The sequence below is a fragment of the Mus caroli genome, chromosome 6, assembly GCF_900094665.2.
Source record: "Mus caroli chromosome 6, CAROLI_EIJ_v1.1, whole genome shotgun sequence".
NCBI lineage: Eukaryota > Metazoa > Chordata > Mammalia > Rodentia > Muridae > Mus > Mus caroli.
In genome coordinates, this window is record NC_034575.1 from 116,357,662 (window position 1) to 116,369,350 (window position 11,689).

Sequence of the window (11,689 nt, forward strand, 5' to 3'; positions counted from 1 at the left end):
TCTCCTCCCCTCCTCTTCTTTCTCTTCCTCCTCTTTATATATGTGAGTACACTGTCACCTTCTTCAGCCACACCAGAAGAGGGCATCATATATCATTACAGATGGTTGTGAGACACCATGTGGTTGCTGGGATTTGAACTCAGGACCTCTGGAAGAACAGCCAGTGCTCTTAACCACTGAGCCAACTCTCCAGCACCCTCCTCCTCCTCTCCCTCCTCCTCCTTTAAAAACAACTTACTCTTTATCTACATATATGTGTATGTACAGGTAAGGAAGGAAGTCCTGAGGAGGCCAGAAGAAGGTGCACCCCTTGAATGGAAGTTCCTGACGTGGGTGCTGGGTACTCAACCTCAGACTCTGGAACTCTGCAAGAGCAATGAGTGTTCTTAGCCATTACGTCATCTCTCTAGGCTCAGGGCCATTTCTCTTTTCTTGAGATTTTATGTACTCATCTCTTTCTCAAAGTAAACACAAGGCTTGGATTTTGTCCCCCACCCCCACCCCCATTCCCCTTTAACATCTTAGAGTTAAAGTGGCGGTGTGGTAGTTATTAATGATGTTCATTAGACCCACAGACCTGAGTTCAAATCCTAGCTGTAACCATTCACTAGTTATGTGATCTTGAGTATGTCACTCAGTTCTTTGCCTCAATAAACCATCATTAACCATGCCTAGCTTGGCCCTAACAGTAATTGCTATGGAAAGGGATAAAGAGGAATGCTCATGCCACGTGACACAGGGCCCCGCATGTTGGAAGTACCCCATGAGCANTAGTAGTGACAATTCATGGTAGTAATATATTTTTCATAAATTTTGAGTCTTTGAGACAGACCTTGTGTTGATAGAATTTAAGCTAATCCTATCTGTAATCAGACACAACACGTAGAAAAAACATGAAAAATTTCAGTGGTACCTGTGGGCTCTGTGTCTAATATCCCAGAATTTGTTCATTCCAGTCACACACTGGGACTGCTATAGCCAAGGAGTGAAACTATCTTAGCTCACACCCCTTAAATTTTAAACCAGTCTAAGATTTAAAAGTTGTAAAAAAAAAATCTTCATATAACCTGTGGTCAGTTTCTGCTGATATAAGCATTATACAATCGTCAAAAATGGAAGATCAATATTGNTAAAGTGTTATTAAGCTAGTGATCTCATTTAAATTCCACTGATTTTTATGTTGATGAGCCTTTCTAGACCAGATCCTACCTACACTCCAATTCAAGATCCTAGGATGCACTTAGCGTTTTTCTTGTGCCTGCATGAGTGACTCTTCATACACACTTCNGGAAGTGAATGGTACCCGTATGTTCTATGGCTGCGTGCTTCCTGGCCTTTCTACCATGAAGTTCACATCTTTCCCTTTGTAGTGGATAAATATCTGTGGGGAAGACACTTAGAAACTATGAAAATTCTGGTCTTCCTCCAACGTGTATTCACAGATCTAANTGGTGTTGTGGTTACTAAAGTTGTCTGTCCAATGGTGGTTTCCTATTTCTGTCTTTCCTTCTACATTTGCTAACTGGAAATCTGTCTTAGGGAAAAGGTGCATTTTTGTCCCCCATTCAGCTGCTTATTTATTATTTATATTACCACAGACACGAGTGAATTTTACTCTGTCGTCACAGTCTACCGTTGCCAGTATTTCTTTTACTTCTCAGATTGTCACCATCCCAGAGAGCTGTCATCAGGTATCGCTCGAGGAAACTTTCTTGCTCCTTTCTTGCCATTAGTGTTCTATTGGAGACGGGCTCAGGCTGCTCATTTGTGAGCAGGAAAGTATGAGGCTCTCTCTGTTGAATCGCTGTCACTCAGAGGTGGAAACAGGTCATGCTTCTCTGAAGATTCTCCTGTCCCTGTTCTGTTCCTAGTGGAGACAGAAAATACCTGGGAGAACGTGTCATGACACACTGACATTTAAAGATACCCAGAGTTGACTTGGTGTCAGCCACTCCCCATACTTTTTCATGAGCTCATTTTGCTTCATCCGATTCTGCTTAATGTTCAGTTATTCTTGCTAGCAGTCCCTAGAGACTCCTCTAATCCTCCTGCTGAGTGAGAACTTGTAAACACTCGTTCTGACAGTGCCTGACCCTTGGTCTTGTCCCTGGATACCCAAGGGTTGGGAAAGCAACGGTTGTCCCTTGTGATTGATACGACACTCCAGAACAGGCAGTCTGAAGGCTGTCACTGACAGTTGTACCAATGGTTCTCAAACTACCTCTTCATCACTTGACTGAGCAGGGAAAAATATCAACCAGGACAGCCTAGAAATGAAGGATCCCNGGGATCACAAATGTTTGGAAAGATATAAAAGAGCAATCAAAGAGGCAGTGTAGCAGCCGTTATGTAAAAACCAAAGAATCAACATTCCCTCATGTCAGAGCAACTCCAGAGCAACAGAAGATGACACTAAGGATGCTCTGATCTCCGGGGGAGTGTTTCCCACAGAGAAAAACATCACATTATTGCTTGTGTGAGGTCTCAGAGACCCAGGTAGCACTGCTGAAGGCTATGTGGTACCCAGACTTCTTAGGGCACCGATTTGGGTCTCCAGCTACCTGGTAATTAGAGAGTACAAATGTCACCATTTGTACTTAGTAGATCAGTTAGTAGGCTGCTAGTGGGTATCACTTGGCATAAGTCTAGGGAGTCAATCACATTGCTTTAGACTTTTAGTACAAATATGCAGCCTCTCTTTGAGAATCCTTTTAATCTTTTTTCTTCACACCATAAGATGAGACAGATGGATGGTTAGGAAGGAAGAAGCAAAGAGGCTTCCGAAACACAAGAATAATTTNCAGAGGCTGGAGAGGTGGCTCAGTGGTTAAGAACTCTAGTTGCCCTTCCAGAGGACCTGGGTTCGAGTCCTAGCACTCTCACTACGTGGGCCCATATCTGCTTGGAAGTCCAGCCTCAGGGGATCTGACACNCTCTCCTGCCCTCCAAGGGCACCCACATAGATATACACATACACAGACGTATACATATAAATAAAAGTAGAAAATACAATCTTTTTTATTTAAAAAAAAAAGTCTCCATGAAGCTCATTCTGAATAATTCTTAAACAGCATCAGTAGCTATTCATGAACTGGCTACATTATCAGATCCACTCTCTCCTGAAATCTCCTGCAACTTTCCAAGGTGCGCAACCCTGTCTTCATCTTATAGCTGCAAGAATGAGAGTCTCCAGAAGCTGAATGCTCTGCTCAAAACTCCAAGCTCCCGAGTGACAGATGCGGCGCTTGGCCCCTGTGCTGCCTGGCACCAAAGCTTACACAGTGTCCCCCTGCAACTGCCTCGCAGCAGGTGGTGGACCCAAGACTGCGCTCTAGTCTTGGGACTCACAGCTGAAGGAACAGCCGGCCACCTCCGCGGGTCATCCCTGCCTGGAAAGAAAGTCCTGTGACTAGCTGTCTGCCTCCCATTGCCAAATCTTCCCTGNTGACTTTGCTTTAAACCTTGGCATTTCATTGATTGCAGCTAAAAAAAAAAAGTTCTCGAACATTGTCAAAGAATTCAAACAACCCTGGAGCTTCCAAAGGAAGAGAAAAATCTCCTTTCCTACCGTTTCCTAACCCAGTTCTGTTCTGAGTGCAACCACTATTAACTCAGAAACCTTTTCCAGACATTGCAACATTGTATGTGCACATATGTGNGTGTGTGTCTGTGTCTGTGTGCATGTTGGATATTTTACTGACTTCTCACAGTTCAGTAATCTAATGTGTGGTTATTGTTGTTTTCCTAATTCATTGTCCCTTCCAGAATGCCATTTGGAGCCCGATAAGGTTGGTGTACTTTTAAATTAATCCTAATAGCACCTCCNCAAATAAGCACCTACTAAGCACCTACTACTGACTGCTTCCCAGGAGTCCTTGAGTTGTGGGAAGACAGGGCAACTGGCTGATCTCTTTACGGAGATCCCAGAGTGTCAGGGGGAAGGGCAGACAAGCTGTGGCAAGACAGCATGCTGTAGTAGAATCACAAGCAACCGGCTGAACTGCCAGGGCGGACAGAGTCCCCAGGCCAGGGAATCACTCATGTGCGGATTGTCTGGTGGCCTAGGGGGAGGGGAGGACGTGGGAGGGGGAAGGCAGGAGGCGGAATGTGGGCCGGGTCAAGTTTAAGATTACATGCACCACAGGGCGGTCTCCAGCCACGCTTTAAATAGCCAGCCCCTTCCCTGGCCCCCTGGAGAATTCTCCGACAGGACCTCAGGCAGAAACTTCACCAAGGTTCGGAATATTCTCTGCTCTTTCTCTTTTTCCTGTTTCTGGGCCTCAGAATGTAGGTTGGTGGGATCCATGGATTTACAACCATGATGTCCCCTGGATGGTGTTCTTGGTTGGCTCTTGGGTGTGCAGGTGCAAGCATTTTCTGCTATTCTCTTGATATTCTGAAAGGGGTGGCTCATGACTTAAGGGTGACAGGAGGAGGGGTGGAGAATCCTAGTTGGAGAGGAGAATGATTGAGTTTCAGGGTGAATATAGAATTCGTCTCTCCACTCAAGCCTCACAGCTGAGTCTACGCCAATGTTCCCACTGTCACAGACCAGCAAACTAAGGCCGTGTTACTCATTAACCTTAGGGGTCAGGCAGGGGTGCTAGGAACGGCTGTGGCATGAACCCGGCATGCCTGAACCCATGCTTTCTCCACTGCTCCTGAGAAGCACGGGGCTGAGAGGCAGAAGGTTACTGCTTGGTTGCTGGAAGGGGGATGAGGCCAAGTGGGATGGCTTTGCCTCACAGGAAGACATCCCTGTGATGGTTAGTTAGTAAGCNAGGCCAGGATCAGCAAGAGGCCGAGAAGATCAGGTCAGTCAGGTGAGAAACAACACCTTGACTTTCACCTTCTTGTCCACAGTGAATTTGGATCCCACTCCCCAGCTTGTCAAATAATCAGAGATGTCTTCTACTCCTGGCCCTTTGGGCTGACTTTTCTGGTCCCTAGGGTTGCAGATAGAACCTAAGGGAAGTCTCTGGCTTGGAGGGGTTTCTGGTGAGAAGGTTCCATACTCTGAACTTGTTTGNGGGTTCGGAGAAAGCCCACCTGCTTAGTTCTCTACAAAGAGGCCACTCTAAATCAACCACAGGGCCTCAGGTACGTAGTCTGAGCACCCAGGAATCACCTTGAGTTTATGTTATAGATCAAGTCCTTGGACAAGCTGGGCCATAGACAAACAAACAAACAAACAAACAAACAAACACAAAAACTAAAACAAAGACCAAAACAAGAGGAGCCATTGCATAAACTGAGGAAGGAGTCACTAACATTAAGTGTGTTGATAAACCAAGGCAGTGAACAAGATCTCGTTGGTAGAACCGAAAGAGCAGTAAGTGCAGTGACTTCAAGTCTCCATACGATTGACTACCTAGGTGGCAACAGTGACTTGANTTAACAGAGCAGTGGCTGCAGGTATTTTATGTACCATCATTTTTGCAACAATGACAGGGTTGGTGTAGGAATTAAATGACCATGTGTGCAGTGCTTAGTCCAGGGTAGCTGCTCATTAAGTTTAAAACACATCCGAATTTATTCTCAGTCTCAATATCAGTCTAGGATAGGATGTTTCTAAGGTGGGATTTCCTTTTCACGCCATCATCTTGGTTGTAACAGATTTTGATACCGCTAGTGACAAAGAGAGGAAGGGAGCAAGGGAGGGAGGGAAGAAGGGAGGAGGTGGGAGAGAGGGGGAAGGGGGAGGAAAGGAGGCTAGGGAGGGAGAGGGGGAGACTTTTTTCCATGTATGCTGATTCACTAAGAAATGGAGGGGAGAGGAATGAGTTCCTAGACAGCTCAGCTCTCCCAGTCCTGTTCCGGGTTCCATCCAACACCCCTCAGAAGACATTTCTTTGAACAAAATGGTGAAGATATAGATAAGGAAAACATCCCTATGATGCAGTCACTAGGAAAGAAACATCTTGGTGTATGTCCCAATCTTTCAGTGCGTGTAGCTATTCTGTAAAGTGTCTGTCAAGCCCGATCATTCTGTTCATACTAATCTCACTTCCTATAGCATGAACACCCTTTTGTTTCAATACACATCTTCCTGTAACAGTTTTAATGGTTGTATAGAAGCTCATAATACATCTACCATAACTTATTCCCTCACCTTCCATTATTAGCATATACATTCTTTCCATTTTTTTGTTGCTGTTATAAACAATCAACATTTTTAATATCAGCTCTTTCCCCACGACCACAGTTAGGGTAGTTCCTGCAAGGGACATGCATGGTCTTGAGAGTATGTCAACTGCCATCCTCTGGGTAGTCCCAGCCTATTACAGGATTGCACTGCTTTTTAATANGCCACAGTTGTGAGAAGCAAGTGGGAGGTGCAGACACCTGCATACTATGTGAATCCAGAGAGCATGCGTCAGGGGAGGAAAGTCTCCCCTTCTGTGCCAGTGCTTTCTTTTAAGTGTGAAGGGAACAGGCAATCCTAGGAGCTCCTCCCCAGCTCTGCCAGTGGGGGGCGCTAAGGAGGAATGGTTCAGAGGATAGGGAAGGAGGTCACCCTTTTTTCAGGGAATTTTCTGAAGGGAGGAGGTGTTTCCTGTGGGCTTCCCACCAGTGACAGAGCACTGCACTTGTTTTCCAGGTGGGATGGAGAACAGGGCCTCGGGAACAACCAGTAATGGAGAGACAAAGCCAGTGTGTCCAGTCATGGAGAAAGTGGAGGAAGATGGTACCTTGGAACGGGAGCACTGGAACAACAAGATGGAGTTTGTGCTGTCGGTGGCTGGGGAGATCATTGGCTTAGGCAACGTCTGGAGGTTTCCCTATCTCTGCTACAAGAACGGGGGAGGTGAGAGCCATAGTGCCACCTAGTCTCCCCAGGAAGGAGAGTTCTTCTGTCTGCTCTACTCACTGTCCCTCTGGGCAGGGCCCTGATGGGTCACTGAGGACACTTTGCAGGAGACTGAGATTTAGATAACCCGTGTGGGTGCCCTAGGGCTTTCTCTCATAGAAGCGTGAGTACGGGTTCAGATACAGATGGATCAGGCCGTGGATTCTGCCTCTGTTCTTAACTCTGTGTGATCTTGGTCAAGTTCCTGAAGCCCCCAGAGTCTCAATGGCTGTTCCTGTAAATCAAGATAGCAATACCTGTTTTTCAAGGTTCTTGTAAGGATTGGCAATACTACCCATAAAGTGCTTAATAAATAGGAGTTGCAGGGCTGCTGCTGCTGCTGATACCGAACTCTTCTGGGATCTTGGGATTCTTCAGCTTTGGCCTTGTGTCACCCCCCACCACTCAGCTGGTACCATGACATTCCCAATACCATCTGTTTCCCAACTCTCACTAGAATCATAATCTTTGACCTTCATGGCTTTCCTTTAAATCTCTTCCCCCCACCCCCGCACCTCTGTCTTTCTGTCTCTGTCTTGTGTGTGTGTGTGTGTGTCTTATTTTCCTTCCCAGTCTTCTGGGGTAATTGAATGAATCCATATTTAGGGAATTTCCACACCCCTGTGGGAAGCCTTGGACAGAATCCCCAGGTACTAAAGGGCTTAGAGTTGACCCGTGGGTTAGGAAACCATTCTGTTCTGTTGATGGATAAAGCTTCCAGGGATTGGAGGTCATGGGCCTGTTTTTGTAATGAGGCTGTATCCTGAGCTGGAGGAATGCAGAACCCGGAGGTAGGTCACCAGAGAAGAAGAACACCTTCCCACTGGCAGGGGAGCAGAGGCCCCTTAACCCGTCAAGCTCTTCAAATGGATTTGAAGGGATGAGGCACACAGTCCAAGTGGCTTAGGAAAGAGTTCACACTCANCCCAGGGTGGAGGTNGGAGGGATTATGAGAGACCAAGAGAGAGGTGCCTTGTACCCACTGTGGGCGTCTTGTTCTTGGGTTTGTGAATGTTGGAGACTGGGGTTGGAAGTTAACTTGTAATTTTCCCCCCAGAGGAACGGGAATGAGGTAATATGTCCTCTCTCCCTAGGAATTCTGGCTAGCGGCCTGAAATCACAGGACTTTGCTCAGTCTGTACTATGAGAGAAGGAGGGAGGTCTTCTTGTTTCTTATGTAGCCATAGATACTTCTGTGTTTGTTGAGGAGTTGAGGGCCTTCCCTTTAGAGCATTAGGTGCAGGGATGCGGATGGCCCAGGGCACAGACAGAAGTAAGACACTAAGCCGCGTACTCTGGGCCTCNGAACCTAGTAACCAGCTTACCTTCTCACGTGGCAGAAAGATTAGGGAGCGAGAAGATTTCCCCAAGCCTCTCTGGAATTGGGTAAGGGTTGAGGCACCGATTTCCAAGCTTAGCTCAGAGCCACTGGGGGTGAAAAAGAGGCAGCAAAGGGGAGCGGAAGTGCAGCAGCTGGGGATGTTGGACTCACACGGCTTCCTGTGCCTGGCAACTTTGGGGTCTGAGCTTTGCCCCAGGACTTCGTGGCAATTTATCTAGTCTCCGTCTTAGAAATGCACACACAGGAAAGTCCTAGGCCCTCGTTTTCTCCCGTGGGTGCCTGGGTACAGCTGCTGAGACTTCTTTCCCCCGGACAGAGCCTCTGACTTCATGCAGCAGTTGAGATTTTTTGGNGGGCGGTCCTGAGATTGAATCCAGTGTCGCTACCACAGTTTNGGCACTTGCTGTAGCTGAGGACTTCCTGTGCCACCTCCCTGTTTGCTGATGAATAACAGCAGCCCGGGGATGTGGGGGTGTGGGGGGAGTTCTGATGGACTTTGGAGCTAGAGGCGAATGTCCAGGTTTGCTCTGGAGGGCACAAGTCGTTCAGGGCTGCTGGGCGTATTAATGAGAAGGCGCCTTTGCTAAAGACTGACTGAGGAGCCCAGAGCCTTCTCTTTTCTTTTTCTTGTTGTGCTCTCAGCAGCTCAGCCTAGAGAAAGAAAGCTTCCCCAGAGCGGTGGGTCAGAGCGCTTGCGTTTTTATGTCTCCTTTTAGCCAGTGGATACATGGACGCCTCACACCGAGGGGATTCTTCGCTGCTGATTTGGTGAAGAAGGTTGCAGAAAACAGAGAGCGTTTGGGCCAATTTGACTCCTTTTATCTTGGTCTCGTGATTTTAGTTAAGCCCATTGCTTTCTCACTGGGTCTTGGGCTCCTAGAGATGACATGGGTATTCTGAACAGGTTCTGGGAAGGATGCCGTGTGCTCCAGAGAGGTACCATGCTTAGTAATGTGCTCTATCAACCTGCTTCTGGACTCTTTCTCTAAGTCCATAGCTCTGTACAGTCACTCCTGGGCTTGGGGTGGGGGAGGGCGGGGTAGAGGGTAAGGTGAGAAGTTAGATTACTAATGCGTTTGTGCGGCCACAGTGTCAAGCACTCCGAATCGCCTCAGAGCTTAGTGATGTCTTCTCTGGTTTCAGCTTTCACACTTGGCAGATCTAACTCAAGGCAAGTTCCACAGCATGGAGGAGCTGAGATAGATAAAGGAAGGACTGGGGGAACAGTTGACTACTCAAGCTAAAAGTGAGGGGAAGCTGAGAGAGTGTGGAACAAAGCCATCAGGACTCAGAAGTTACCGATGGCATTCCCTGGGGTGGGGGTTAAGAGGGGTGCCTACCTCAGTCACCCAGACAATACCCTTACTGTCATCTAGGACCTATGGCCCAGTGCCGCTGTCACCACCAAAGTTCCCTAGGGTTGCCAGGCTGTCACTTGTGTTGGCACATGGACTAGGGAGCCTTGACATTATGCCATTCAACAACAAATACTGGGCACCTGGCACGTTGTTCTAAGTGCATGGAATACATTTGTAAATACACCAGACCCATGCCCTGTCCTCNTGGGTCTTGAACTCTGGAAACAGAGAACAGAAATGAAGCTTTATTAGAACAATTNGAAGTTACCAAGTACTATGGAAAAGAACAAGAGATCCCCAGTAAAGGGAATTAGGAGTGTGGGTATCAGCATGGTGNGCTTCATTGAGAACATTTGAGTAAAGGCTTGCCAAGGAGCGATGGCGTGGTCATGTGGTCACTGAGGTAAAAATGCCACAGGGAGAGCTAAGCAAGAGCCCACCTGGCTGTTTGGAAGAACAGGAAGGTGGCCCACAAGCCCAGAGCAGGCTGCATAGTGAGACGGTGCAATCAGAGTGATAAAAGGGAAAGNCATTGTCTCCTGCCTTTGGTTGATGAGACAAAACCCAGCGTCTATTCACCATCCACACTAACAACATCCCAAGAAAAGACTCCACCGGAGTGAACCCAGCTTGCTTGTTTCCAGAGGCAGGGGTGACTCGGGCAGCTGTATCACTAACACCCCCTCCCCAGCATGGGCAGCTCAAAGACAGCCCCATCAGAGACTTCTCTTTCTCAGTATTCGTCTGTTGCTCTACTGGCTTGGAGAGGATCCTCGTGATTCCAGTAAATGTCTAGAACTTCCCAAGTCCTGTGATCATCTCTTCTCCCCNGTGGAGGGCATGTTGAGATTTGGAGCCACACAATACAGGTGCAGACCTGATAGGGCCTTGCTGGCTACTGTAAAACGCTGGCTTTCCCTTTAGTGTCATGAAGAGTGAAGGCAGGGTTTTGAGCAGAAATGGAAAGACCTCATACTTAGGATATTCTCACTGGCTGTTGTGTTCAGAGCTGCCTACAGGGGACAGACCGGTTCTGAAGCTAAACATTCCGGATCCATCCCCGATTCCTGTGACGGTTAGGGATGATTGTCTGTTTTACAGGTTCTGGAAGTCTCCTAGACACCTGTTTGAGATTGCTTAGATCAGGTCTGGGGCTGTTGAGGTGGCTCAGCCTCAGGGAAAGGCACCAGCTTCGAAGTCTGATGACCTCTACAAAGTTGTCCTCTGACCTCCACGTGTGCACTGTGGCGCCAACACACCCCCACACATAGACATACACACACAATAAATGTAATACAAATTTTAGATTAGATTGGCTTCTGAGCATGCCTGTGGGGGATTGCCTTGGCTAGTTTAACTGAGATGGGACAGTCCATCCTAACGAAGGGGTGGCACCACTCTTTGGGATTGGGTCCTGGGCAGTATAAAAAGGAGAAAATGGGATGCATCGCTTTCTTCTTCCCGACTGTGACCAGCTGGTTTAAGCTCCCCCTGGCTTGGCTTCTCCACCAGGACGGACTGTATTGAAGTATGTGCCAGAATAAACCCTTCCTTCCTTGTTACTTATGTCAGGGCATTTCAGCACAAGAGCAGAAGAGTCTCCAAGACTAGTCCCTTCTCTCATAACTATTGACTCTACCCAGATGTGTAATGCAAAGTGCTTCAGTCCATGGTCTTCCGATGAGGCCTCTCCAACTCTCTGGACCCTGGCTGCCAGCAGAATCAGTTTCTCAACACCCAGCATACCTCAGTCTGGAGTCTCTGTGTGAGATCATCAGAATCTGAACCCTTGACATAGTGCTTGTTGCTAACTCCCTGACTAAGCAGCCTGAAACTTTTAACCCGAAAAGAGCTGCTTTTCCTGAGACATAAAAGGCTGGAGATTTTAAGAGAGAAAGAAGTGATTGAGTTAGGGGAACACCGACCCGGGCAGTACAATAGGTGAGTTTGGAGTCTGTGTGAAAGATCTGGCTGGAAATACACACTTAGCTGTCACTAGCATTTTGAAGGTATTAAAAAAAAATAGAAAGCCTGGCATGACGGTTTATATCTGTAATCTCTGGAGGCTGAGGCAGGAGGATTGTGAGTTCAAGGCTGGTCTGGATCACATAGCTTTCTGTCTCAGAAAAGGGGGGGGGG

The 11,689-nt window shown here is 47.5% G+C and overlaps 1 protein-coding gene across 1 annotated transcript in view; it reads left to right on the plus strand.

Moving 5' to 3' along the window:
- The first annotated feature begins 4,130 nt into the window (after nt 1-4,130).
- Nucleotides 4,131-11,689, plus strand: part of Slc6a13 (solute carrier family 6 member 13) — a 37,666-nt gene continuing 30,107 nt past the window's right edge. Inside the window, exons 1-2 of the mRNA XM_021164036.2 lie at nt 4,131-4,235; nt 6,602-6,808. Coding sequence (XP_021019695.1) covers nt 6,607-6,808 — 202 coding nt within the window. The 5' untranslated portion in view covers nt 4,131-4,235; nt 6,602-6,606. The remainder of the gene's footprint in view (nt 4,236-6,601; nt 6,809-11,689) is intronic.